This window comes from Poecile atricapillus, chromosome 1 (genome assembly GCF_030490865.1).
Source record: "Poecile atricapillus isolate bPoeAtr1 chromosome 1, bPoeAtr1.hap1, whole genome shotgun sequence".
In the NCBI taxonomy this organism is placed as follows: Eukaryota; Metazoa; Chordata; class Aves; order Passeriformes; family Paridae; genus Poecile; species Poecile atricapillus.
Genome location: NC_081249.1, coordinates 88,985,876 through 89,013,562, shown reverse-complemented (window position 1 = coordinate 89,013,562; position 27,687 = coordinate 88,985,876). Strand labels below are relative to the sequence as shown.

Here is a 27,687-nt window from a genome sequence, read left to right as displayed (position 1 = left end):
TTCAGGCATGGTGAACTCTTCATTCTGCATGTCTTGTGATAACCTGCCCCTAACAGCCACCACAGGTGACACCTTTTTGGATCACGGTCATCACCTGCAGGCAAGGATTTGCAAAACTTGGGGCCTTGTGTGGGGTGAGGCTGTTAAGCAGCATACCAGAGAGAGAGAGAGAGAGGGAAGGTCCAGGCTGTCTGGGTCTGTGTGGTCATGGAGCAAGGCATGGAAACAGCAAAAAGCACCACCAGACTTCCAAATGTCTGAAAGCAGAGATATCTGAGACCAGGCTGACATCAGGTGCTGGTAAAATTAAGACAGAAGGTAGCTTCATTTCTGACAACAACTTCTGATGCCCTGAGTGTTTTTGTAATCTGAGTTAATTCAGCTGGAGGGAATTTACTCTTAAACCAATACATGATTTTGAGAAGAATTTTTCTTCATGCAAAAGCAAGGCACACCCTCAGCATGTTTTTAAACACAGCCTGAGAAGATGACAGCAACATTGAAGGCTGATGAATGACCCTGATCTGGGGGAAGAAGAGTGGAAGTGGACAGAATAAACAGATCAGCCATCATGCTGTGATTGGGTTAAATTCCAGTTTAGGCATAATACCCCTGGCTCTTGTTTTCCCCAGTGCAATGGGATGCCAGAAAATGGTATCACGATAATACAGCCCTTTCTAAAAAAGGCCATGGAGCCAGACTGCTGACCATATTTAGCTCTACTAAATTGCGATTGGCACCAGCAAGCCTTGGTTGTCACCCACTGACATTTTGTTCAGCCCTAAAAATGAAAACAGTTGCCTGCTCTGTTTCAAGCCGTGAGAGTCGCTGGGGACTCGCAGACAGGAAAAGATAAGACAAAGTAACAAGTTCATTATGATTTAGGATCTCAGAGGCACCACAGCCAAAAGGGTTGTTCTGTGTTTCTGAGGCAGTGAGAGGTAGCAGCAAATGGCAGCAGGGTCACAGGGGATGTCTGTAGCCAGATGGACGGAGCACCCACCAGGGAGAAGCAGCACCTGCCCCATCTGCACCCCTGAAGCTCCCTGGCATGGACAACCAGTCCATAATCACCATCAGTATGAAGTGCTCACCATGGGAGTCACTGTGAAATGCTTTAATGGACCCATGGCTGCAGTACAGTATGACTGCTCCCCTTTGCGCCTTTGCTTCCCCAGATTTGGCTGAAGACAGGTGATGCTGGGAGCTGTACCCTCAGGCTTACTCTTGGTGGCTGGTGGGACCTTTTCACTGTGCAGTGGAGGGATTGAAGCTTGGGAGTCTCCTGGGGGTCCCCAGGAAGAGGGCAGGTACTTTGCCCAGCTGCTTAAGCCTGGACCATTCCCACTCTCCTTTCCTTATGTCCACCCCACCTGGACAGATCAGAAGACCACCACTGCTGTCTGTGCCAGGTGCTGCATCCAGTGACAATGGGAACTGGGTGACAATTCCAACTGCAGAAACCACAAACTGGTGTGGGCACCAAGGGGAGTTAAGCTGTAAAGGGCAAACCTCCATCAGAGAGCAGCAGGGAGGGCTGGGAAAGGGGTTTGATCTTTATCTCTCATGCAGGGGGTACAAAATACTGTTGGTTCTGCCTCTCCATTTGTCTGTGAAGTATCACTCCAGGAGTGACAGAGTTAACAAATACAGTGAAAGAGACAGCTCTGTAAGCTGAGCTACATGGTCACATGCACAGGTTTTATTTTTAACATCCCAAAACTACTTGATGTTTCTGCCTGGGCTTGCTCCGTGTCCTTCTGTTCTCTTCTCTTCCTTTGCTTGCAGTTCTCCCTCACCCACCTCACTTCAGTCCAGCTGAGCACAACCAGGAGAGAAGTGTTTGGTACATGCACGGGGACTCTATGATCAAGGTAAGGCTTTGTAAATAGAGTTGGAGTCTTTTTTTGGACAAACCTTAATGCAATGTAATGGTTACTGTAGCAAGCTATGAAAATCAAGACATCTTCAAAACAGCCTTAGTAATTAAAATGAAATAGAATAATCATGAGACATCTTAAATGACACTCTAAAACAGAGGCAGCTGGTAACTGGGAGCACTTCTGTGACATACTACTCTAAAAAAAAAAAAACACCTCCATAATATATTCAGTGAATTAGCTGTAGTTTGCAGCACTGTATGCAGGATTTTAAAAAAACTCTGATGCTGGTTGTAAGATGGGAGCTTCAGCAGGAGATCAGACGATAAATCAAAAATTCAATTTCTGTTATTTTCAGGAAACTTAGAGAAGACAAGGAGATATGGTGAGGGTCAGAGGAGAGGCAAGAGCAATCTCATGGCAGAAGTGCTTTTACATAAAATTAAATTCGTTTTGTAGGTTGAGTCTGCAAACTTCATGTTGTCAATCTAGACTGAATGAATGATGAAGTAAGAATTACAAGAGTTAAAGGTACTGCTGTACCATTTAGTCCTGTGACTGCTTAGCAATTTTTATTCATTATATATATTTTATTTTATTTTATTTTTATTTTTATTTTTATTTTTATTTTTATTTTTATTTTTATTTTTATTTTTATTTTTATTTTTATTTTTATTTTTATTTTTATTTTTATTTTTATTTTTTTATTTTTATTTTTATTTTTATTTTTATTTTTATTTTTATTTTTATTTTTATTTTTATTATATGACTTAGATTTTAACCAATAGCTCTGAGATTCTTTACACTGGCCACCTTTCAGAAAAGTATGTTAATGAGATTGTTACCAGAGAATAAAATAGAACCTGAGCCCAAAGAGAAAAAAACATGGTTTGGACCATAAACCCCCCTCCCACACACACACACACCCCCACCCCCACAGACACACTTTTTTTTTCCTCAAACTGCAACGAAACTGGACCTATTATTTTAAAGCACTTGTTGAACTCAAACCAAGGCCAAACCCATTTCCTAGTTACCAATGCAAAGTGAAAGTTTGCTTGACTGTACCAAGGACAGCACAGGGACCCCTGATATATCCAAGGAGCAGCAGAGCAGCTCCATGTAACAGCCTGCTGATCTGCCTGTTTTCCATAGGACTCCCCAACATGCCCAGCACAAGATGTTGATGCTGAGCTATCCTGCACAATGCCACCAGCCCAGGGGACCATTTCAGCATTTTTTGTGTGGGTTTCTCTCAGATGATCTATGGCTACATTGCACCAGGTAGGGAGGAGCAAGAAACATTGCTGATCCAGGTCTTTTAGTGGGGAGTGCAGTGTGGGTTTCCCACCAGCAGTGCCCTGTGTTACCTGTGCCTCGCTACTCTGCAGGCTCCCTGCTCCTCCTGTAACAGCTTTAGTACATTTCACCAGACAGAAATTGCACGAGCAAATATTGGTGCCACTTTACTGCCTGTGTACAGCATAGGTTTTCCAGGCAAGGGGGAGGCCTGATGGTGCAGCAGCTTCTCTTGGTCTCCATGGTCCTGCATGTCAGATGTAGGGAGCTGAGGAGAAGCTGATGTGCTGTTCTGAGAACCTGAGCAACTGGCATGCTCCAGAAGAAAGGCAAGGAGCATGGACTGAAGTCCACCTTGCCCAACTGATGCACTATACTGTGGATTTATTTTTTTCAGTATAAAGCAGTTGCAGCCTGTTCAATAACTCTGAAATAGTGGTTATTGCCATGAAACACCACAGCCTCATCCAGATGATCCCCAGATAGGAAATACAGGCAGTAGCTCCCTAATTGTCACTATTTCATTCTTCCATTGTTGGGCTTATTCTTGTTTCACAGAAAATCTTACTCCTCCAAATGTCTATTTGTCTATTAGTGTTATTGATGAAAGTTTCATCTGTACCTTTAATTCTTTCTTTCCACCTGCCCTGAGCCATACCATACTCACTGCCTGCCTCATTTAAAGCTTGGCTGGCAACTTGTATGTACAAGGTCAGTCCAAATGGCAACTGCAGAGCAGGAGTGCCATGAAGGACAGTGACCCACTGTGCTGAGTGCCAAGGGGGTCACTCAAGCTGTAGCTGTCCCTGCTGTGGGTCTTGAGGTGTGGAGTTCGACTTATTTAGATGTCCCCATGATTCCAGGTGGTGGCATTCTTGGATTTGCTTTTTATTTTGTGTCTAAGGAGAGGACTTAAGAAAATTTGGGCTCCTGGAGTTCACATACAAATGCAGTACAGTATGGTTTCCAATGCCATAGTGTTTTTGTCCTCATCTCTAAGAAATAAAAATATCTATTTAGCAAAAGGAGACCCAAGCCCAATTTCTTGACAAGGTGGGTAAGCAAGTAGTGATTGAGGAAATGCAGTGCATGAAAGGAAAAGAAAATCATTCATTTACAAAGACTTACTTGGTGTTCTAGAAAATGTGATTCTACAGCTGGCTCTGCCAAAGTTATTGTGCAGAAGGCCTGCAACTACAAGTGAAATGTAAGAGCCTGGGCATCTCTGTGCTTGGTATTTTTGCTTGGCATTTACATATTTATATAAAATACCATATTTAATTCTATATATTTTCATCTTTTTAAACTTTAATTCTATAACTGCCAAACAGAAGAAATATCATTTTTCAACCTCAAGTGCTCCTCTAGTACTGCAAAGACAAATTAATTATTGTGGACACAGTCAGATCTAAGATAGTAAATATACTGACATGAAAATTCTTATATTGTAAGAAAATTAATAACTGTATTCCCCTCAAGATTTCGGTATGATGAAGATGAGACAAACATTATATACTAGGTAACAAGCATTAAAAGAAATGGAGAACATTGCCTATCTGCCTATACTTCACCAAAAGTATTCACATTCCTTCTGTTGTAACATTATATATAACTTCAGCATTCTTGGCTCCAGCATTTGGATGTGAACTTTAATGAGATTTTTTTAGGAGCTTGTTACCATGTTCTAAAATTTAGAAAGATTTTGTTATGTTCATGTGCAATCTCATCTCAGAGGCACTCTTTAGGGTCATTATCTGGGTTTCTGGTGGCCCTTCTTAATATTTCTTTGAACTGGGAGGTATCCCTTGATTCTGTGCGAAGAGCTCAGGTACAATGTAAGACCTTAGTATGTCATATGGTCAGTCACCTGCCAGATGAGAAAACACTTGTATCATTTTGGCTCATTGACTGCAAATGAATTAAATATATGCCTCCTGAAAATAAATTTTAATTGGTTTTTAAACTGCAAGTTATTATCACTGAACAGGTCCCCTCCAGACACAGACGTAGCTGCAGTTAAAATAGCAGCTGTATATTTTTAAACCTTACTTGATTTGCTGTCATAATGGTCTAAAAATAAAGATTTACCCAAGTGGACAGACTGTGGACTGCAATGTGCATTCTTTCTTTACACAGTAGCTTGAACATGAATGAAGTAATCATTTCTGATTTGTTTTTTTGTTTGTTTCCTAACCCAGACCTTGAGACATTTTGCAAGTTGCAGGGAATCAAGAAGTGTAGAGTTTAGAGAAATATTTTGTCTCCTGACTTATCTGTGTGTCACCTGCCTCTGGATGTTATATATCAAACCTACTGAGACAAAATTTGTAAACTTTCTGCTGAGTGTTTTGAGTTTTTAGTTTGTGTACTTGCAATAATACCATCAAATAAACCACAGGGCCAACTAAATTATCAATTAAAATACAGAGCTCCTGATTACTGGCATGTCAGAATAGAGGAAGCATTCAAACCCTGATAAATATCAGAAAGAAACTCTCTGTCCCTTCTTCCTGTCCTCTATGTTCACAGATTTGACAATGAGAAGAGAGGAATAGATATCTTTTGTCTGAAAAGAACAGCATTTACAAGTTAGAGATGAGGTAAACTATACTAAAAAATGCTTGAATAATGAGGAAGACTGATTCTGCATCTGAATGCTGTGAGATGGTCACTTTTCATAAACAAAGCATGTATTTTTTTTCTCTACACACGATTTGGATGGGGTTTATTTCAGCATACAACAATGTAAAAGCAGGCTTCTATCCAGAATCTTTGCCATCAGTCCTTTCTGTGTTTTGGGGAACAATAAGGCCTATGCCTCTAATGTAGGGGCTTTTTTAATCAACTATTTCTCCCCAAGAGTTACTTTTTCAGTGGAAAATATTGTTCACACAGTCGTGTTTTTATTGCAGTGTAATGTACCCAGCCTTTGTCTGACCTTATGCAAGTCATGGTTGGGACTATTTTTAGAGATTATATTTGCAGCAAAATGCTACAAGAATGAGAGCAGCAAGGATGCCGCCAATGTGAAATAAATCCATCTGTATCTCCTGCTCCTCTGAGCTGCATAAAAGTAGATGTAACTCAAGAGCCTAAAGCAGGGCAGGTGCCACCCCAAACCACATGTATTTAAGGGCTTGGTGTGGTTGAGGCTACCCTTGCCAGCACCCTGGTGTCACCTCTGTGCAGAAGCCAGTGCTTCCCAAGGCAAGGCAGGGATGTTACAATGGGAAGTCACAAAGTTTTATTTTCTACATTGCTGTCTTGAGCTCTTTCCCTGCAAAGGTGAAGGTACCTGAGCCTTATACCTGAGAGTGTAAGTTTGTCTCTGAGTAAAGGGACCACCAAGAGTGTGTTCCCTTACTCTGCAAGGCCGAGAGGGAATGGGATTGATTCATTAGGAGGTGTAAGCAGGTATTGATCAGCATCAGAAACTGCAAAAGATGGAACAAAGTTGTGTTGAGCAATTAATGCACATCAAATTTTCACGTGTAAGTGCTGGTATTTAGTGCAGGAACCCACAAGCATTGCCTTTCCTAGATGCCTTTCCTTCTCCAGTGCTGTTCATGACTTCCACTGCCAGGGTGTAAAGGTGTGAAAGACACGAAGTTAAGGGAACACCTTCAGGAAAGAGAAAGGAAGCTCTTCACATAGAATCACTTCCTCTGGAGCCTGAGCCCACTTCCTCTGCAGCACATCTCTCCTCAGGTCTAGGTCACTTAACCCTGGGTTTGCAAAAGAAAACACATCTAGGAAAACACTACTGTGTTTTTTCTTTAACCCTAGGAAAAATAAAAAAAAGTCTGAATTATTTTACTACCAATGTCTGTCTTTTCTCAGAACCAAGTGAGAGTCTGTTGGGCCTATGGTAGTTTCTACTGCATGGGATGTGGCGAGGGAAGATTTGTCAAAATTTTTTTATATTTTCACATAAAGAAGAAATGTACCCTGTGTCCTGTATGAAAACAAAGCTCGAGTTCCTCCTTATTGTTAACTTTTTTCTTTCCACAAAGATTCACAGTGATTCTAAAACCAGCTGCTATAGTAAGGAGCAGGAAGTCAAAAGTTGGGAGGTTTCTACTTGCAGCAGGTCTTCTATGGGCCAAGTTACTGACACCAGCTGAAGGTATCCAGGGAAGTAGCTCCAAGTTGTGACTGAGCAGCCTCTGGTTCTGTAAGCCAATAATTGGAGTCTAAGGGTAAATCAGGAAAGCAGAGTAAAGAAGGCCAAGGAAATTAGCTCTTACCCAGGCAGTTTTCCACACTGGGAACTGGGATCCTGAAGATAATCCTTGCTCTTGACCTTGCTGGTGTAGAGCAAAGGGAGGTTCATTTGTGCAACATTCATGTCTTTGTGGGGAGATGAGAAGAGGCCTAAGCCAAATCTAGAGAGGAAAAAGGAATGTCATTTTTCCTACTCAGTGTTGAGGAAGTGGGATGCTCCACTGTGCCCCAGCAGTCTTGATTTCAGCACCCTGGTGAAATATTGGGACAGAAAACAGCTCATACCCTGAGCTAAGGAGTGAAGATCTTATCTGTATCTGTGCTGCTACCTGGCCACGCTGTAACGTGGGGATATATCAGAGGTGATATGTGACTATATGGAGCTGGCAGTCACTTCCTCACAGCCCTGTTCCCACTAGAAGTGCATGTGAGCACCTCATGTGTGGAAACCAAGTATGGCCATGGAGGGTCTGTGGCCATCCTCATTCCTTCAGACAATAATTCTTGTCTTTCTGTCTTTGCCACTCACAGCACCGGGCCCAGAAAGCTCCCCCTGGGCAACACAGGCACTGTGAGCAATGTTTCAGCCGGCACTGCCGCGCACCCATTGAGGTCTCCGTGTCCTGCATGGTCATCAGCTGCCGCCTCCACTGCGGGGCCACCTTCCACATGTGCAAGGAGGAGGAGCACAAATTACTCTGCCCCTTGGAGCAGGTGTCCTGCCTCAACTCAGCCTATGGCTGTCCTTTCTCCATGGCCCGCTTTAAGCTGGGGAAGCACCTTCAGGTCTGTCCAGCCAGTGTTGTCTGCTGCTCGATGGAGTGGAACCGCTGGCCAAATGTGGATTCAGACACAACCCTGCACAAGAATATTATGAAAGAGGCCTTGAACGAAGAATGTCTGGACACAGCTTTGGCACTCAGAGACCAGAAGATACTTTTCAGGACTTTGAAAATAGCTGAATTATTTCCAGAGTGGAGGAAAAAGGATGAACTGGAGGAACTAATGGATCAAGCCATGGGTGGAGAAGCAGGTGCTGTGGGAGGAGCTGCCTGTGGTTCCCAAGAGGGCAATAACCAGTTTGAGCTCAGTCAACGTGAGCGGGAAGATTTGGCAAAGGACAAAGAGGGAATGGACCTGGGGAGTTACAAAACCTGGGAGAACATTTTCAGCAAAGAGCTTCTGGCTTGCCAGGTAACAGGCTCAGCAACCAGCACAGGACAAAAGACGGAGGAGGCTTCCAAGAAAACAGCATCAGCCTCTCATGCTGCCAGCTCCACAGAAAAGGCAAAGGAAGGACCTGATGGTGCAGAAGAAGGAAAGGGCCAAAAGTCTGAACAAGTAACACCAAGTAGAGAACTGAATGGACTGGCTCCCTGGCAAGAAGGGGTCCTGGAAAGGCTGAAGAAGGAAGTCGGTGTAGCTGATTACAACATGTATCTGGTGCATCACGGGGGAATGCTCATCCGCTTTGGCCAGATGGCTGCTTGCACTCCAAGAGAAAAAGACTTTGTCTATGGGAACTTGGAAGCCCAGGAGGTGAAGACTGTCTACACCTTCAAAGTGCCAGTTAGTTACTGTGGCAAAAGAGCACGACTAGGAGATGCACTGGGCCACAAGATGCCAACTTCAGACAAGTCAGTGGATACCTCAGAACTGGGAATAAACATAGAAGAACTACCTAAGACAAACATAGTTGAAGCCACACTGCTGTGTGCTCTGGAAAAAGAGCTGAAAGGCCATGAGATCTCTGAAGCAAGAGGTATCGATGGACTCTTTGTGGATTTTGCAACACAGACATACAGCTTTCCTTTGGAGCCCTTCTCCTCCGGTGCAGTTCTAGCAGATATTCTGGATGAAAACAGCCCACCAGAACTGCACATGGAGCTCTACACTGAATGTGTAACCAGAAGACACAACAAAAGCAGTTCAGCTTTCACATTCACTTGCAGTCATTTCTTTAGGAGGGATGAGTTCCCATCCCACTTCAAGAATGTGCACGCTGATATCCAGTCATGCCTGGATGGGTGGTTCCAGCATCGCTGCCCACTGGCCTACTTGGGATGTCCTTTTGTCCAAAATCACTTCCGCCCTGAGGGACTTAAGGCCAAGGTTATTTACAGCAAGCCTCTCAAGACATTTGCTATTAAGCCAGAGGTGGACACCATACTTGCTGAACCGGGAAAGTGCAATTTCACAGTGGATAGTCGAGGGAGAAACAAGGACTTGCTGAGCAGCCTCCCAGTGGAAGTGCTCAAGTACATTGCAGGATTCCTGGACAGCTTCAGTTTATCTCAACTATCACAAGTGTCAGTGCTCATGAGGGACATCTGTGCCACTCTTCTTCAAGAGAGGGGAATGGTCCTGCTGGTCTGGGAGAAAAAAAGATATTCCCATGGTGGTACTTCTTGGAGAGCTCGCAAAAAGGCAAGTGTCTGAGACACTGGGAAAAAGAGTAATGAGTTCTCTTCAGGTAAAACATAGGAATAACAAGAAAAGCTGCATATAAACGTGCAGATGTGGGAAAGGTTGATGAGGTTGTGAATTTGCACAGGGGTTTGTTGTCAGGGACCAGGCCTGTAGAGTGCAGTACATCTAGCAAAAGGATGAAGGTGTAACTAGACATTTTCTGACCAGCTGCAAGTCCCCACCCAAGCTCGTCTTGGGTAACCGTTTGGCCTATGCATCATTTCTAGGCACTGACAACTAATTCCTAATTATCATCCCTATTAAAAATGGCAGGTGATAACTAAAGCAGCAAAACCAGCAAGTATGAGGTACATAACAATACAGACCCAATCTTCACTTGCTATGCCAGCCAAGCACAATCAGACGTTCATTAGAGTGTCCAGAGTGAGTAATGCACACCCGTTATAAGCATAGCCAGGTATTTAAAATCCTTGTTTTCTCTCCCCAATTCCTGTCCCCTCTCTTGCATTAGATCTGGCAGTTCAGCAGCCTGTTCTCCAGAGTTCACAACTGGCAGCGCAGTGACGTTCCGAGCATGTCGGAGCACCTGAGGAATTGTCCCTTCTACCAGGCAGAGCACAGGACGGACCCCGTGCTGCTGACGGGCATGACTGAATCTCGGGAGCAGACTCGAAAGACTTTGGTCTCTACTTTCAAGCACAGAGTCTGAACAGCTTGCTTCCCCTCTGCCATGCTTCCTTCAGGGCTCCTGAGATGAAGATTTGGGGATTCAGATGTAAAGATTGTTGCTTCCAACTCTCCTTTGGACATACAAAATTGGCTTCTCCCCAGCTGCGTTTGCAACATCTGCTTTTTTTTTTCCCCTGCATTAATTTCTTAAAACTTCAACCACTGCTTACTAACATCACACGCTTTCTGTTTATGTTTCTGTTCCTGGTTTAATACAGCATCTTGAAGAAAGCAATGAGGATCTTATTTGAAAACAGCATTTTTACTTCCTTGAAGGTAGGCTGCTGCTCCTGTACTATGTGCCTGAGGGAAGCAAGAGCAGTTAATCTATTTAGCTCAAAAAAATTTGAAACACCTTTGTTTTGTCTGGAAAGCCAAGTTCTTGGAGCACAAGTAGATGTCCTCCTGCCTGGCAGACCTTGGGACTGCTAACCTGCTCTGAGACATGGGCAAAAGAAAAGGACACCCCAAAATTACATGAATTAATTAGAACTCCGGTGAGAATTTGGGAATTCACTGTGCAGTCACAGACCATCATTTAGGACCCTGACTAAAGCAAGCAGGCCTAGCTGAGTGCAAGCCTAAAGCTGAGCTCGTAGGAGCATTCAAACCAAACCAAAGCAAACAAACTTGCTCATTGTTAGAAGTAATTTGAGACTCAATTGACTTTTTATATTTTAAGGTAACAACTTTCTGCAGTTTATCTGAAAATTCATTAAAGCTATTAAAGAATATTTGAAGTCATTTTTAAAATGCCTTACCAACTCAGTTTTGCAGTTGTAAATTGCAAATTCTAATTGTAAGCAACTGAAAACAGGATGTCAAAGAAATAATATTCTTTTCCATAAAAGATAAGTAATTCAGTAGCCCATTCAGAAAAGTATGAAGCAAATGTTTGCTTCAATTAAATGGGCTAGAGTATAGAATCTTTTTTTTACACAGCAGAAAAGTGATTAGAATTTGGTTTATTTTTTAATAAATACACTAACTTCAACCAGAATGGGCTTGCTGAGGCAACAGATGAGAGAAAACAGGCATGTTACCAGCAGTGTCTGTCTCATTACACTATTTTGAACGTATTTCAGTGGTGCTAGTCAGAAATGCCATGGATGTAGTAGTGGGTGAGATTCCCCTGAAATGGCCATAAATTTATTTGTCAGCTTGGGACAGTTTCCAGCCCCTGCAGAGCCACAGGGTGCTGACTCATCCCCTTTCTTTTTGAAGCTCGTGGAGAGAAGTGTGAGCTCAGGACTGAGGTCTGGCTTTCATCTCTCTGTCTCGGGTAGGAGAACCTTGTTGAGAGCTGGGATATTTGCTGGACCACTGCTCTTCTCACCTGGGCTGGCCAGGTGCAAAGTGGCTCTGGTAGATGGATGCGTGCCACACTTGCCATCCTCAGCCTTGTGCAGAAGGAGCCTCTCTTACCCAGAGAGGCTGCTGAAGAACCTGAGCCGAGTGCTTGGTAATCAAAGGCATGAATTGTGTAGTGACCAAAACCCACCCTAAGGACAGCTCAGCCTTGTCTACACTAGCAGCTTAAGTGGGCCCTGTTAGATTTTTAACCATATGAGGATGTTTTTTGTCTCCAGATACACACCCTCAGGAGCATACAGTCTGAGCTGTGAGGACAGTGGAATGGTCTCGGGAAAAAGAAAAGCAGCAGGTTTTTTTTGTTTGTTTTGTTGTTGTTGTTGTTGTTTGGGTTTTTTTATGCTACTCTATTTTTTGCCCCTAGAGATCCTTCCTGGGAAGTCTCATAATGCTCTAGATATGAAAATTAACCCTGCACATGCATCCTGCAGAAAACACAAGTAGCATCCCAGGTTTATGAAGAGGAAACTGAAGGGGATGAACACAGGGAACCTAAGCTGGACCAACAGCAGTTAGAACCAGATTCTCTGATCCTTCATCCCTGAGGCTTAAGCCACTGCACAAAAACAAACAGTCCATCCTTTAAAGCTGCTGAGAAAAACTCACCTGTCCTCAAAACATTCCATATAACATAAGCTGCCCAATATTACCTCCTTGTTTTACCCAGCAAAGTTAACAGATGTGGAAACATACAGCCAGAATTTCTAGACTTTGTAGGTCTCTAGAATTCCTAGGTCTCTACATCACGGCCTCATTCTTCACTTATCATGTATCTGATTTTGAAAGATGCTGAGCACCCAACTGTAGCTGCAGACCACAGTATCTACAAATGCCCAAAAAATGGGTGCCAGATTCTGTGCTGGGTGCTTGAAAATGGAGCCACTTGTTTTTATGTATAATTTGGGGAGGGTGGAAAAAAATGTTGCTTAAATAATAAGATCTAAGAGTAAGTCAATGTTCAAGGCTGGCATGAGATCATGAAAAATTTCAGCCTGTTCTTGTCACTCCCTGCTCCTGGAGATGGCATGACTTCAGTTCCAGCCTTATTGTAATAGATCCTGCTTCTTCCCTCCACAGGAGATGCCTGAGTCAGACTTCAGGGGCAGGCAACCTTTGGAAATTCAATGGTCGATGGTGCAGGTCAGAGTTAGGAATATGGGAACCACCACCTCGTGGGATCATCCAGGGTGTGCACAGAACATCCAGGAGACTGGATCATTTCCCTTCTGGTATTCCTACAGAGCATGCTGAAGGGACACACAATGTTCGTTCACAGAGAGACATTTGCTCCTGTGAATATATAGGTGTATTTCTGTAAACTCTAAATTTGATTAAGTAACCTTCAGCACATTCAGTGAAAGCTGAAAACCCACAACCAAAATCTTCAGGTTAGTTGGGTTAACCTGATCTGGGAGAGGCAAAGCTGTACAGGGAAGGGGAAATCAGCCTTCCATATCTGCATACTCACCTGGCCAATGTCAGCAGGGAGCTGCTCCTCACTTCATCCCAGCCTTACCAGGAGTGGAGAGCTGTGGGCTGGTGTCAGATGCAGTTTTATTAATCTAAGGGTCATGCCAAGCTAGCTCAGTGTTGATGGTCCTGCCCATTAGCAGAGTCAGGAGGATTTAGGAGCTGGATGGAACTGAATTTTCCTGCACTGTGTGCCTTGGTGAGCACAATGCTGGCTTATTTAAAAGGTGAGAGGCTTTGGTTTTTTGCTTGGGCTCAGCAAGTCCTTATCTCCTGGTTTAAGTTTGTAATTTGGCCAAGAAAACTTTGTCTAGATTTCAGCTTGAGAAATTTGATTAGAAGAAACTGAGCATTTGGTGTTTTTCAAAACAGTCTATTGTTTTGGCAGGGTCTGAACTGGAAAAGGGGACCCATTCCAGCAGAGCATTGAGGCTGCTCTCAATCCAGCCCACACACTCTGGATCTTCATGACTTTGATCTTGTTTGTGCCGTCCACAAGTCCTGTGAAGTGCAAGAGCAATACTCCACAGACTCCAGGCTGGCGTGTCTTGCAGTGTTTCCTCTCACCGGAAAAGTGGAAGTGAAACGAAGGCATCGTGTAAATCAGAAAGGTCAGAGTAGGGCAAAAAAAACTCATGACAAGAGAAGACAGGAAACAGAAAAGGTAATGGGTTTGGATGGAGAGACCTTCCTCTTTGTAGGTGGTGTAGGAGAGGCAAGAGGAGACAGGTAAAAAGGCACAGGAATGAAAGGAGTTGGGATGTGCTGCCAACACAGGCAGAGACACAGAGGTTTTCTGGATAAAAGCATTTCCTTGAGAAAGACTTGGGAAATTCCCTGTTGGTGCTATGCAGTAAGATGGGGCAGATGATAATTTTTAGGGGGTGAAAGGGCATGTGAAGTACTGACATGTATCCTAAGTCTGGGTTGAAGGAAGGAATTTTTTGATGGACCTCCAACTCCCAAAACTGAGTGGGCACAGATAAGGTGAAGTTAATCTGAACAGTGCCTGTTATTTTGTGAAACTCTGTAACTCCTTGTTGCATTCTTAAGAATAAAAATTATTATGGTATAAAAAAATCCATTCAAATTCAGGTCTTAGCTTGTTTTCTTGGCTTCATCACATTAATGTATGTTTTGCCTTTAAATCAGGTGTGGCAGCTCCTGTACTCTCAAATTCATTATGCTTCTGTCCTCTGCTCTGTTCTTCATTATCATTTTCCTGGTTGATGACTTTTATTTTTATATGTTTTATACTTATTTAATTTTAACAAATATTTTTAGGTTTGACCCCTTCCTCTTTGTACAGCCATTTTCTCCTTCCTGGTTCAGTTATTTACTTAAATGAAAAACTATATCTTCTTTTAAAAATCTGTTTTCCATATTGATGCTACATTATATCTACAAACATATGAAGAAAAGTTTTCCCTTTACTCTTCACTTTGTGGCTGCTCATCCAGGTAGTTACAAAGGGGCTTTTGCTTCTCGGTTTTGCATGTTCCAGAGACACTGCACATCTCTGTCACAAGTTCTGAGCATCTTTCACATACAGTTTCCTTACCAATGCTCCACACTAAAGAGTCTCAAATTCCTTGGGGTTGAATTTCTCTTGAAACAAAACATGCATATGCAGTGCAGGCTTATTCTTATTTATCTTCTCACTGAATTTATATGTAAGGAAATTATGATCGCATGCTCCAAATTTATTTCTGATGGCCACCTGCTCTATGACTTAATTGCTATTTACAACTAATGAATCTTTTGTAGGTTCAGTGATGGTTTGGTGAAGGAATCTGTCATGTCATGCTGAGAGTCATAGGCCTGAGGCCCATTAGGATGATGAGAGATGATTCACTGGCCCATAACTCTGAAGTTATTTTCCCCATGGCAGCAGAGTTCTTACCGGGGTGTATCTCTTTTCAAATTTGTTCTCTTCCTACATAACCAGATATGAACTCGAGCAGCTCACGGCTGACACTGAGCTGCACCAGAGAAAAGCCCCTTTTAGCTTTCTGAGTTCCATCTAAACAACCTGTAACATCATACATATGATATTAATGAACTGGTTTTATTTTCTTTTCTACCAGTCCTGAACAGCAGAATTTTTAACACCAGGGATGACTGTTATCTACTGTGTTCCTGGTACTTGCATGATATCTAGTTTACACCCTGTATTGTTTCCTACAATATTTAGAAGGTGGTTGCAAAGATAATGGAGCCAAGGTCTTCTCAATAGTAGCAGGTGATGTAGCAGGGGACAGTGGCAACAAGTTGAAATTTGGTAGGTTCAGGCTGAACTTCAGGAACAGCTTTTTTACCAGAAGGGTAAAAAAGCAGCACTGGAACAGGTCCCCAGAAAGGTGGCAGCATCTCCACTCTTGGAGGGTTTCCAGATATGGCTGGACAAAATTATGGATACCTGACTGAGTCAGAGGTTGGACCAGAGACCTCTGGAGGTCTCCTCCCAGCATCACTTCTCTGATTCCACAGCATCACTTGAGATTCCCTGCAGTGCACCGCACTGGTGTCTGCCACTCTTGCCTCACCTGCTTCCCTTAGCTGAACTGGATGGTCCTTTGGCTACTGCTATTGTCTGCTGCTGCTTCTCTCTGCACAATGGGTGTATTCTTTCCCCTTGATGTCTAGGCCTCTGCTCATGGATACCTCCTGATCTGTCATCACATAGTGATTTAAGAGGTTTTCATCTCCCTGAGCAGGAAAACAGATACACGGTGCTCTCCCAGCACCACTGAATAGCTCTCTTGAACTTGATGCCTTCATGGTAAAGCTATGCTTTGTTGGAAGATGTGTGTGCCCTCTGAGAGCACGGCTAATGCTGGACAATTACTTGCAGGGCCAGGGGAGCACAGGGAAGTGTGTCTCCAACTGGCACAGACTCACAGGGTGTGCTGGTAGGTGTGTGATCTTACCCTGGAGAGGCAGTGGGAGCACCAGGCAGAGCAGCTGGCCACATCTGACAGCTCTTGGCTCCTCATAGTTTCTGCAGGAAGAGTTAATATTCCTTGTGAGGCTCTTCCAAGCAGGACTGAACTGGTGAGTGAGGATGGGACTGGAATGCAAAGGGTAAGTCTGTATCCAGATCCCCAGCAGCTGGAGCTGGGTGTTATCATGGTTTCCTGCAGGTGTGTATCCATGATTTTAGCTGGCCATGGCAAGGGTGAGTTCTGTTACTGTGAGGAGAGGAAACAGACCAGCAGAGAAGCAGCCAGCTTCTCTCCACCTGTTTGAAAGCCAGAGAAAAGACAGTAGTTAAACAACATCAGAGCTCATCCATTTCCTTTCTTGCAGCTGGTTTTATCCCTGGTGATGTTTCTTCCTGCAAAGCCATGGCTGAATTGGCAGCTGCTTGTGGCACTACACACCCACTGGGCTAAAGGGGAGCTGGAGCTGGCTCATGCGACTGCAGAGCAACTGTCTTCTTTCCAGCTGAAGAAGGTTTTGCAGGGACTACTTTCAAACACTGCAAGTTTGGAAGGGCTCCTCGACCCCAGCAGTTGTGCCTCATTCCCCTGCTGCCTCCAGGCACCCAAGCTTGGTGCAGGAAGAGTTAATAGGTTTAAATGTAGGGTATTTTTCCCTACAGCTTTGTCAGAGGGAAAGTGAAGCAGCTCTGGTAGCCAGTGTGGAGCTTCTCCTGCACCCCCACCCCTGTAGTGAAGGTCATCCAGTGAAAATAGAGCCTTCCGAAAGGTGAATGCTCTTCCAGAGAGGAAAATGGTACAGGGCAAGAGGGATCTATTGACAGTCAGTATCCAACCCCACACAGAATCCCTGCTGTGTAAGGTCTAGGATGGGGAGGAGGTGGACTCTGAGATCCCTACACACAGCTTTCAGCAGGCTGGTGAGGGCCCTGCTTTATGTCCTGGCTCATGGTCACTCTGTGCCTCTCCAGCAGTGTCACCATTGCCCTGCTGCTCAGAAAAACCCACTGCAGCAGTCAAGGAGGGAACATTGCTGACTACAGGTGACCAGGTCACCAAAAGTCCACGTGGATGTATCAAAGCTGCTAGGAAATGGGGACCCATCACTTGGCTGCAAGGACTGAGCCTGGGGGACAGGAGACGTAGCATTTGTTTGTGCATCCACCTCACAGCACCAGGCCTAGCAATCGGCCGGCATACCACCACTCCCAACACCCACTGTCACAGCTGCTCATCTTCTTTCCCTTGTGGACAGGCTTTTGTACTGTGCTATCAGTAAATCAACTCCCTGTTACCTCCTCCAGAATTTCCAAAAGCTCATGTCATTCCAGCAGTGGCATCATTCAAGAGACATGTGATGACTAGTTTGACCTGCCACAACACAGAAATTCTCCCTAACATGCACGTCTCCAACCACTGGCAAAAGCGGAGGTGGCACCTCCAGCATCACCTCCTGCCTCAGCATCAGCTGAGTCTCAGCACAGGCACCAGCCACCTACAGCTGCCCTGGCAGAGCCCATCTCTCTGAATGCCCATCTCAAGGCACCAGGTTGGCATCAGGGGCAGAGGGATGAGTTCTTCATCCTGCCCAGACCTCCTCACACCTCATCTACCCAGCATGGGAATCAAAACCTCTGAGTCACTCCACATCTTCCTGGTTCCCCATGCTTTCTTTCTGCTGTCCTCTCTCACCCATTCTCTCTGTCCTTCTCTACACTTTCATTCTTCAGCTTTTATTTGACTCCCTGAGGTTCTGAGGGAGCTATCATCTCATTTCCTTCATGAGAAAAGAGATTTTATGACTGAGGGTGAAGCGACAGAGCAAAAGTCTGTCGCAAGTGGGCTGGACCCCAGTGGACAGGCACAAGGAAACAGCCATGCCCCAAGGATTTAGACACACAGCTGGACCCAGTGTTCAGCTGGAGGCTGATGCTGATAGAGAACTATAGCAAAAAAGGCTTCCCCCTGTTGGAGCTGTTGGGGTTCGCACTCTCCTTGCTGATGTCAGATTGTTCCCGTGTCTCCTTCTGACCCAGCAGGGAAAAGCAAGCCATACCTGCCATTTAACAAGTTATGACACATCAGTGCAGCCAGTACAACTGGCCCTGGGTCTGGGTGGCTTTGGCTCACTTGTTTCCTGTCACATGTGTGTGCCTGACAAGAGCACAGCCAGCTGCTGGGGAACACACTTGCTTAGCTGTGACAACTCGCTGGCCTCTCCACTGCTCCGGGCAACACAATGCCACTGACCCTTCTCTTCCTCTGCAGAGCAAGGGAGATCCCAAGGACAGGTGGGGGGTGTTACTGCTGCTGTCATCTTCATCACTAACCTGTTCACTATGCTCAGGAGAAGAGCAGGTGGGAGTTTAAAATGCTGAGCCTCTTCCCTCATGGTTGAGATGCAGAGAAGAGCATCTGCCTCTCCCCTGCACAGCTGCTTAAGAGAGATGGAGGTCAGGATATCCCAGGATCCTGCAGGGAGAGGCAGGGAGTGGATGAGCTGGAGACTCATTTCTGGTGGAAGGCAACATGAGGTGATGTTTGGCACTGCTTTGGTCTTACTGCGTTTTACTTCTTTTTTTGTTTCTCTTTCCTTTTCAGATAAACCAAAGCCTCAGCAACTTTGAAGGGCTTCAGAATAGAGGACACCTTTGTGCCACTCACCTGCAGCCCTTTGCCTCCTGTCCCTTGATACATCCTGCTCAGAAAAGCCAGCCCTGTCCAAATATTAACAGAACACTTGGTTAGTATGAGAGTGGGAGGGCTGCCCGTGGTGGGGGAGCTGAGTGACCACTCAGGGATGGACTCGCAGGAAAACACATCTTCATCCAGGGAGGGCAGCCCAGACAGCCTCAGCTCCGTGCTGCATTGCTGTGTTACAGGCAACTGCACAAGCTTCTAGAAATACCTCTTCCCTGCTTTCAGAGAAAATTACAGGGCATGTAGGTGTGTTTGTACCAACTGCATATATGTGGAAATACAGGTACATGCGTGTATGTGTACATGTTGTAAGTAGATACGGAACATGGATGTAGATGTGTACCTCCAGATGTCTATAAGTACAGTTGGTCTACAAGGCATTAACCAAGATCTTTATGTATTTATGCATTTTTTGTGTGAAGCTGAGCATGTATGTAGGCAAAAATTGCTACTGCAAAATGGTAAACCCTCAAGCAGGGGAAGTTAAGGGTTAAACTGATGGCAAATCAAGAAGTCAGAAAAATAGGACTCCTCAGGAGAAAGCTGCAGTAAAATTTTTATTAATAGACATTTCACTGCTGGGAGTTTACAAGATGAAGAATACCCGAGTCTCTGTAGTTGTGGAAGAAAAAGACACAATTCAACACTTTTCTGGCCTAACAGGGAATTTGAAGGTTAACACTAAAAAATCTTGTATAAAACCAACGCGGGGGGGGGGGGGGGGGGGGGGCGGGAAGCAGAAGGAAGGGGTATGGAATGGAGGTATATGGCACACAATAAAAGTGAGAATTTATGAGGCATACAAGGTGATAAGGAGTGTTCAAAATAATCTGGAAAAACTGGATTGCTGCAAGTGCTAACGGCACTTGGAAGCATTTTTCAAAATACGTTGAAAACTAAGAAATAGCAGTGAGGGCCTAGGCTGTTACTGGGTGGATACAGGTAAAACAGTTGATAGTGAAGATTTTTGATGGAGTCTTCTTGATACAGAAAAGTTAGTTGTTTGTATATAAACAGATTTGTGTATTCACACTACAGGACGATAGTAAAAAACTTCTTAATCTTTCTGCAAACTAAGGAAAGTTTTAACATCATCTATTAAGCATGAGTATTTTCAGAACAGCAGCCAAGCAGATTTGCATCTCAGAATCATAAAAAAACTTGACTGAGTAGGCACCTGGCCCAGTGGAGTTAGGTATTTAAAAATCCTGGTGTTCTAGAGAAATCCCAAGGTCCTGGAAAAATATGTGCCAGTGTCCAGAGAGAGAAAGGGAGATGACACCTGACTGTTAGATGGTTCTGTAGTAATAATCATAGGTAAGAGAGCGTGAAGTTATTACAAGTTAGCTAACAGATGCTCCAACAATTGATATAATTTTCATCATTTAGTACTAAAAAATTAAAAAGTTCTGAAAAACAAACCTGGCTTCATTCTTTGACAAAATAATGCATTTGATTGATGAAAGCACTGGTGCAAACAAATCAAGAAACTGTAAATTCTGAAGAAAAAAGAATAGCATCTGTATACATCACAATTGGCATTACATGGGTTAATTAGCAGTTAACAGGCAAAACTTCATTGTCCAAAAAGAAGCACCAATCACTGCTGAAAATGTGTGTCTCTCTGCAAGAACTGTGATGTTTAATAATTGCATCAGGAGATACAACAGTAAAAAACACTGTTGATAAAATTTGCAACTGTCAAGGTCAGTAGCTAAAGGAGAGGGAGTCCTGCAGATGAGCACGAGTCACCTGGCCACGTGAACGTCCTCAGCCAAGACAGGATGCTCAGTGGTGTTAGTGGAGCCTCTTCAGGTCCTGGACCACCATGCTCTCTCAATGCTGTTGATCCTTGAATCCCTCTGAATTGTCTGACCTGTGGGAACACCTAAGAGTGGCCAGGGGCAGAGCGTAACTGCTGCTGGAAGCACTTTTTGCTTATATTCTTTCCTCTTCACTTTTGATGCTGCTGTTCTGGCTCAGGACCCACGGAAGCTTTGTGGATGTCTCCCGCTGGACTTGGAAAACCCCAGATGGGTGTGTGACCGCTGACTCCTGTGCAGACTGTGCAGACAGCGAGGAAGTACAAGCTGCCAAGAGCAGGAGCCTCACTGGCAGCCACTGGAGAAGTCACTGTCACCTGTGACTGACAATGAAAGCCCAGCAAAGCCTGAAGCTGCTGCACTCACCCACCGAGAAGCCGCCCACGCAGCTCTTTATTATCCTGAAAGCCTGGAGAGGGTCCAGAGCAAAATGACAGGAGCAATTAGGAAGGTCAGGCAACGCCTGACAGGGGACACTCTGAGCCATTGCTCTGGTCTGGCTAAACCAGTATCTCTCAGTCACACCACAGAAAATACAGAGCACTGGTGGCACCATCACCTGCAGAGAAAGGCACAGTGACACTCAACCACTGCAGCTTATATTTAGGCACATTCAGAGCAGAATAAGACCTCACATCCTCAATAGTGAGGATGACTGTCCTAGCTATCAGTCAGTAAAAGCGGTAGACTGACTTTCAAGGTATTCAAATAAAGGTCAGGTTAGTTTTATAAAGCTGTCCTTCCATAATAAAAATTAAAAAAAAAAAAAAAAAAGAAAATGAAAAAAAAAAATTAATTACATCAGTGAAAAGAGACGCTGGGTAAAATTCCAAAGCCTGCGTTACACCGGAAATGAGAGCTGGCAGTTTGTCTGCCTTTTTGGCTCATGAACTTGGAAGGAAGGAAAAATAATGAAGATATGAAGAAATGCATTAGGAGTGGCCATATTCTTCATAAGGAAAAATATACCATGGCATTTGATTTTATTTGACTACCCACTCTCTGATACTCCCTACTAGAGTATGCAATTACTGTGTCCCTGAAGGTCTCAAGCTGGATTTTAACCACTAAAGCAAGTGAAGCAGATACTCTAAAGCAGAAAAAAGTAATGCTCACTGATAAACAAGGTGACCTTGTGCTTAACAGCAATATTCATTCCACTTTAAATATAAAACACTTATTACAGAAAATGTCACTGAGACTAGGAGTGCATCAAATATAGACTTGATTGCATTAAGAAGACAGGGATAAATAATATTAGTCATTCTGCTTCTCTGGGAGACAGCCATGCTGCCTTCCAAGGTCAAATGTGCCGTGGCCAAGTGCCACATGGCATCACTGCCTGGCCACGTGGGTCGAGGAGCAGGAATCTGGTCATCATCTGATTAGCTGCTGGGCACACCAGCCCACTGTAAGGCACAATGTGTCAGTGCAAACAAATATTAAATTTAGGTGTTTGAAACTCACTCTTTAGGAGAATTGTTTGGTATAAGATAGAAAATTTTGTACGTGTTTTGTCAACCTGCAAAACAAAAGATTAAGTTCTTTGCGCTCGAGCCAACAAAGATTACTTGGAGGCTGTGGCTGCATTGTTTTGTGGATATGGACAAGCCAGAATGTCTAAGGTGGTATTAAAAGAGCAGACATTTTTCAAAGAATAAAGCCCAGCTCAAGATTATCTTTTCCCCATGGGTTCCACTTGTTTGATTGTGCCTCTGCTCATTCAATTTAAATTAGAAAATTAGATTCAGCAGTTTAACTACATTGGTTAAGAAGCACTTTATGAACAGAGCTGAAGCTCAGCTGCCTCCAAGAAAGCATACACTGACCAGAGGTAAATCATTTAAATAAACTGTGTTTGCTTCAGCCTCACATTACATCACAATCACACATTCTACAGTGTTTCCAAAGCAGCCGTGGGCATTGTTTCTCCAGCACAGGTACGGCACCGTGTTCAGCCAAAGCCCTTTTCTGGACCATGGCAGACACAAGAACAGGAGAGGCCACTCCTGACCCTCCAGCTCAGTGTTCTGGCCCCCACCAGCCATGCACCTGCCACCTCTGTGACACTGGAGTTCAGTGTAAGTGCACCACAGGAAAGACATGGCTTACCAAGGATTGCTTTTTAAGCCATAGAGATGTCACTCTAGAAACCTGAGAATGCTGGATGGAGCTCTGAGCAACCTGGTCTAGTGAAAGGTGCCCCTGCCCATTGGGCTGGAACAAGATATCTTTAAGGTCCCTGACAACCCAAACCATTCTCTGATTCTACAGTATCTCTGAAAATGTCAGAAGCCTGGAGAGTTGTGCTCACCCTCCCCTGTAATTGCCAAGTTCATCACAGATCAGACTGCAAATAACCCTTTATTGGGTCTGGAGGGTTACAAGGACACAACTCCCTGAAGAGTACAAAATGCTGGCCAAAGGCATGTCTTCACCAGTGCTGCAAGTTTGCTTCTCCTAGTGAGACCAATCTTCTGCACTGAACACTTTGTCTGACGTGTCCTTCACCTGAACTTCAGTAACATGAGCAGTGATAAGCTGCAATGGACAACAAAGTGCCTGTAACATTCCATATTCTCCTCCCCTCAAAAAACCCACAAACAAACAGAAACCACACACACACACACACCAAAAAAAAAAAAAAAAAAAAAAAAAAGGAGAAAGAAGAAAAGGGAAAATGATTGGTTTTTTCTTTTCTCAAGGCCTCCAGCTCTATTATAACCACCCCTAAATTGTGTCCCAGACAAAACATGGGACTTGTGCTTCCCTGTGATGTTTCACACTCAGTCCAGCTCCCATCCCCTGCAAAAATATGCACCTCCTCCAGTTGAAAATTCCACTTCCGCCAGCACACCCAGGTGGGCTCCTATGCAACCCCTTCAATGAGTGATGACCTGATGCTGAAAAATGACAGATACTCCCTCTGTATGCAAAATAAACAGAGAAGTTCAAAAAGCCCATCTGGAGTAGAGAGGAAGCTCCAGGAGCAGCAGCAGTTGGCAGCAGCCCCTGGTGAGGAGACAGCAGAGGAATGAGAGCTATCCCTACCCATGTGCCCAGGTAGGTTGCAGCATTGGGAGCTCCTTCTCCTGAACCAGGAAAGGAGAAAGGAGAGGGTCAGCACCAGCAGCTTCATCGCTGGTGGTGACACAAACACATCCCTCTGTCACTGCTGCTGTCCGCTTCACCAGGAGCTGGGTCAAAGCACCTGGACCACCACATCCCTTATGTCCTGCAGCAAGAGCCAACCACTCCACAAGTCCTGGCTGGCTCCAGTACCACAGGCAGCATTCATCCAAGCATGCATCCAAACCTTCAGGAGGTGGACCAGAGCACACATACTGTCAGGTTGGCAGAGGACAGTATGGATGTCCTGCTGGGGACATAAGCACCATGCATGGTGTGCCAGGCTGCTCCAGACCCTCTTGGCCTCTAGCTGTACTTATCTCTCATCTTTTTATTTGTGTTATCTTCATCTGAAGCCAAAACAAGTCCCAGAAACTTCCACCACCTGCCCCTGGCCAAACTGGGGCATCACATTCAGCCCTTTCCCCTCCTGAGGTACCACGCTGGGGGTAGGCATTGGGTTACACACTGCTCGGAGCAGTTTCAACTATTTGACTCTGGAGATCCTTTAAGACTCTTGGACAAATGCCATTGCTCCCAGCGAGTTGTTACTGTTTGCTTTGTCAGTGTGTTGAACAGCCTTTTCCGCAGCCACTTCAGTTTCAGACATGTTGGCTGGCAAACCCCACCCTGCTGAAGCATGGGTTCTGCCACCCTGATCTCATCACTCAACACTTCACACAGGCTGCAGAGGTGTCTGTGATGGCCTTGTCTCTGCTGTGCACTCCCTGCACAGCCTGATCACTGCTTTGCCCTTCAGAACATCTGGCAGGTGCCTGATGAGTTTCAAGAGAGATCTCTTAGTTTAGATTCCTTTTGCTAGTTGTTCCTTGTTTGACCTGACTTGCTGCCTCTCTATACGCAACATTACAGAGTTTCTCCTTCCAGTTGTATACAACTCCAGACACTTTTTGTAACTCCCCTTGCCCCACTGGACAATTGTTTCTGTAGCCTACAAGAAAGGTCTTCACTCAATTTTTCAGCCCAGGAGCATGCCCAGTTACTAAGGATGGCAAAGTGTGACAGGAGTGAATGCAGGCAATGAAAATGTGAAAGGGGTGACACTTTTGGACACACAGCAGAAAACACTCGTGGCAGGTGCTGTTATAGGTCATCAGTGCTGGGCACTGGAATGTCACAGAGAGAGGGTGAGAGAGGAGTAAGAGGGAGTAGCAACAGTGCCCCAGCAGGTACAGTGATGTGGTAGCAAGAGGAGGGAAAAGGTTTAGGCACAAATGAAGGGTAGTGGCAGAGGGTTGTATGGGGTGGTAACACCAACTTACCACCATATCCAGGTGCAGCTTGCACAGAAGGAGGGCACAATTTTCTTCCCTTTTTACATTCATTCACTACTGTTCTTTCCATTCAGCTCCCTCTCCTTCCCTTGTTTTCAACCCTACTTTTTATCATTTTCTTTTCCCTCTTTTTAAAACAGTTCTGAAGTCCCACCTTTATTTAGTATTTATTTCTTTATAATTTCCTGATTTTCCCTTCTTTTATATTTCTGTACATACCTAAATCATCCTCACAGTCCTGTCCTCCCATGAAATACCATCAACATCTTATTAAGTCTTTAGCATGAAAGATCAATTGCCTCAGTTGATAAATATGCACATCCTCATACCAGGAGCAAACACTTCGAGATTCTTTACTGGCAGGGGATGTGAAAGACGAAAGGCCTGAGACCCCTTGAAGTGGACCATTTTTCAAGGTACAGAGGAAGATTCTTTCCCTAAGAAAATAACCTATGTGTCTCACTTGATGAAAACCCCTTCCTGACCCCAAAATTCACCGAGGAGCACAGACTTCTTGGTACATGAGATATAGCTGAAGCAGCTGAAATCTTGATAGAGAGTTAAAAGAAGAAATGACAGAATGGGACGACGGCTATAATGAAGAAATCTCTCTCTTCTCATTATCACTAGAAGTAGTCACATGGCTTGACTAAGATTCACCAATTGGCCTTTTCTGCTTAAAAGAAAGGATGAAATGAAAAAAAAAAAAAATTAATCCAGATTTTCCGAGTCCTACAGAGGACAAACCTCAGACTACTTCATTATAAAAACCAAAACAACACCAAAGAGCATCTTGTCACCTAATGCTTCACTTTAATTTATCAAGCTGCACCTTGAACAAAATTTAGGTTCTTTGCCTCCTGGACCATTCCAGAGCTTTCAGACCATTTCCAGACAATTGCATCACTGCTAGCCTGAGATCTTGTGAGGGAAGACATAAAACCTCTCAAGCAGAAGAATGAATTAAACACATTGGAACAAATAAAAGGGAGACTGGAAAGTGGGGGTGATGCCTTCTGCTCCTCCTTTTGAGAAGGGCGTGGTGGAGGTGTTCCATTGGGCCATTTGGCTATGAAACATGGCCTTGCCCATAAAAGAATTGGGATTTATAGATTAACTTTTCTTCTTAAGGGCTTCATTCCATTTGGATTCCCTTTCCAAGGGTATAGGTTTTGGTTTGTATTCCAGAGCAGGAGAGATCACCATCAGCAAAGCAGAGCTGAGAAGCAGAAGCACTGGGGTGGGCATGAAACCACTGGGGTGGGAGTGTCTTGGGCAGGGGCATTTGGAGAATCATATGAGGCAGTGTCAAAAATCAAGCTAAACATAAGCAAGGCTGTCCTGTCACCAGCTCTGGTAAAGCTGCAGGCAGCAGGGAGCACCTGTGTCCACCGAACTGCGGGAGGCTGGTGCTGCCTTGGGCTCGCAGGGATGGGACCAGCCCCAGCCCTGTCGTCTCTGTTGGCTGAGGAGCAGCAGCTGCTGGATGAAAAACTGGTCTGAGGTGGCTGCTTCTGCCTCCGATTTCCAGAAACAGGCAGGAGAGACCAGGAAAGGGGTGGGGATAGAGAGCCGGGGAGTCAGGTGGCTGTGATAATGGTTATATTGTTAGGGCTGGAATGAGGAAATCGAAGATTTCACCTGGGGAGAGCAGAGGAGGGTGGGGGGGATCTCAAAGAGGCTCCATCTTGATTGCCCACTTATTAATTGCCCCTCAGGACAAAGCAGATGCAGAACCAGTCCTATAGGTTTGCTGGCGGCTGTTCTAGCCTGGACTGTCCACCCAGCTTCCAGATGTGTGTTAGCTTAGCTGTGCCAGTGGGTGGGAATTTTCATCTGGCCATTTCCACACTGGTCCCATAGCAGCAGGACTGGAACGAGATCAGTGTCCGTGGAGCTGTGGATCTGGCTGAGTGATTCTCCATGAGGGAATGTGCAGCAGAGGTAGAGCTTGGTGACTCTGGTTCTCTCCTGCAGGACAATGGGTCACAAGGAATGAAGATGGCAGCTGGCCCGGACACAAAGTAGTGTGGCTAAAGGGCCTGGGTCACTGGGATTCTTCAGCACCCTGTCTGATACACCGTTTCCAGGCAGCAACATCCCTCATCCTGAAATATGGATGATGGGAGTCAGCTACATTTTTCAAAAGCTAATTCAGGTTTGTCAGATGAGTCTTCTGGGGTTCACTCATCTTGACTTCGTTCTCCTAGGAAGAGAGACTGGGTTCTCTCCACCCAGACTCCAGCAGGACTCTCTCAGTCCTACAACATTTTATTTTCACTATTCTACCCAGCAGCCTCCCATCTTTCATTCTGAAATGTGTGGATAACACACACAGCTTCAACTTTTCCCCCGGGGCTCCCTTTTGTTTCACCAGAGTGGCTCTCTACAGCCA

General features: G+C 44.7%; 2 protein-coding genes across 7 annotated transcripts in view; one reads left to right on the top strand and one right to left on the bottom strand.

The window, feature by feature from the left end:
* The first annotated feature begins 1,717 nt into the window (after positions 1-1,717).
* On the top strand, positions 1,718-14,497 carry FBXO40 (F-box protein 40). 2 transcript variants are annotated; one of them, XR_009278750.1, is made up of 4 exons: positions 1,718-1,874; positions 7,935-9,830; positions 10,345-10,838; positions 13,792-14,497. XR_009278750.1 is itself a non-coding variant. In XM_058849417.1 (3 exons), the coding sequence occupies exons 1-3, from the start codon at positions 1,851-1,853 to the stop codon at positions 10,540-10,542; spliced, it is 2,118 nt and encodes a 705-aa protein (XP_058705400.1). In that variant the 5' UTR covers positions 1,718-1,850; the 3' UTR covers positions 10,543-12,843. The 2 variants fall into 2 exon arrangements, 1 of the variants encoding a protein (XP_058705400.1); XM_058849417.1 differs by lacking the exon at positions 13,792-14,497 and having other exon boundaries at positions 10,345-12,843.
* A 1,879-nt stretch (positions 14,498-16,376) lies between these two features.
* The window catches only part of VAMP1 (vesicle associated membrane protein 1), a 33,546-nt gene continuing 22,235 nt past the window's right edge, over positions 16,377-27,687 (bottom strand). For 2 of the 5 annotated variants that reach the window (XM_058841730.1, XM_058841758.1), the window contains one exon: positions 19,780-21,427. Coding sequence is in view for 3 of the 5 variants with exons in the window: in XM_058841758.1 (XP_058697741.1) it covers positions 21,384-21,427 (44 nt within the window). In the remaining 2 variants the exon portion in view is untranslated. The other 3 variants (XM_058841748.1, XM_058841740.1, XM_058841777.1) reach the window with 3 other exon arrangements.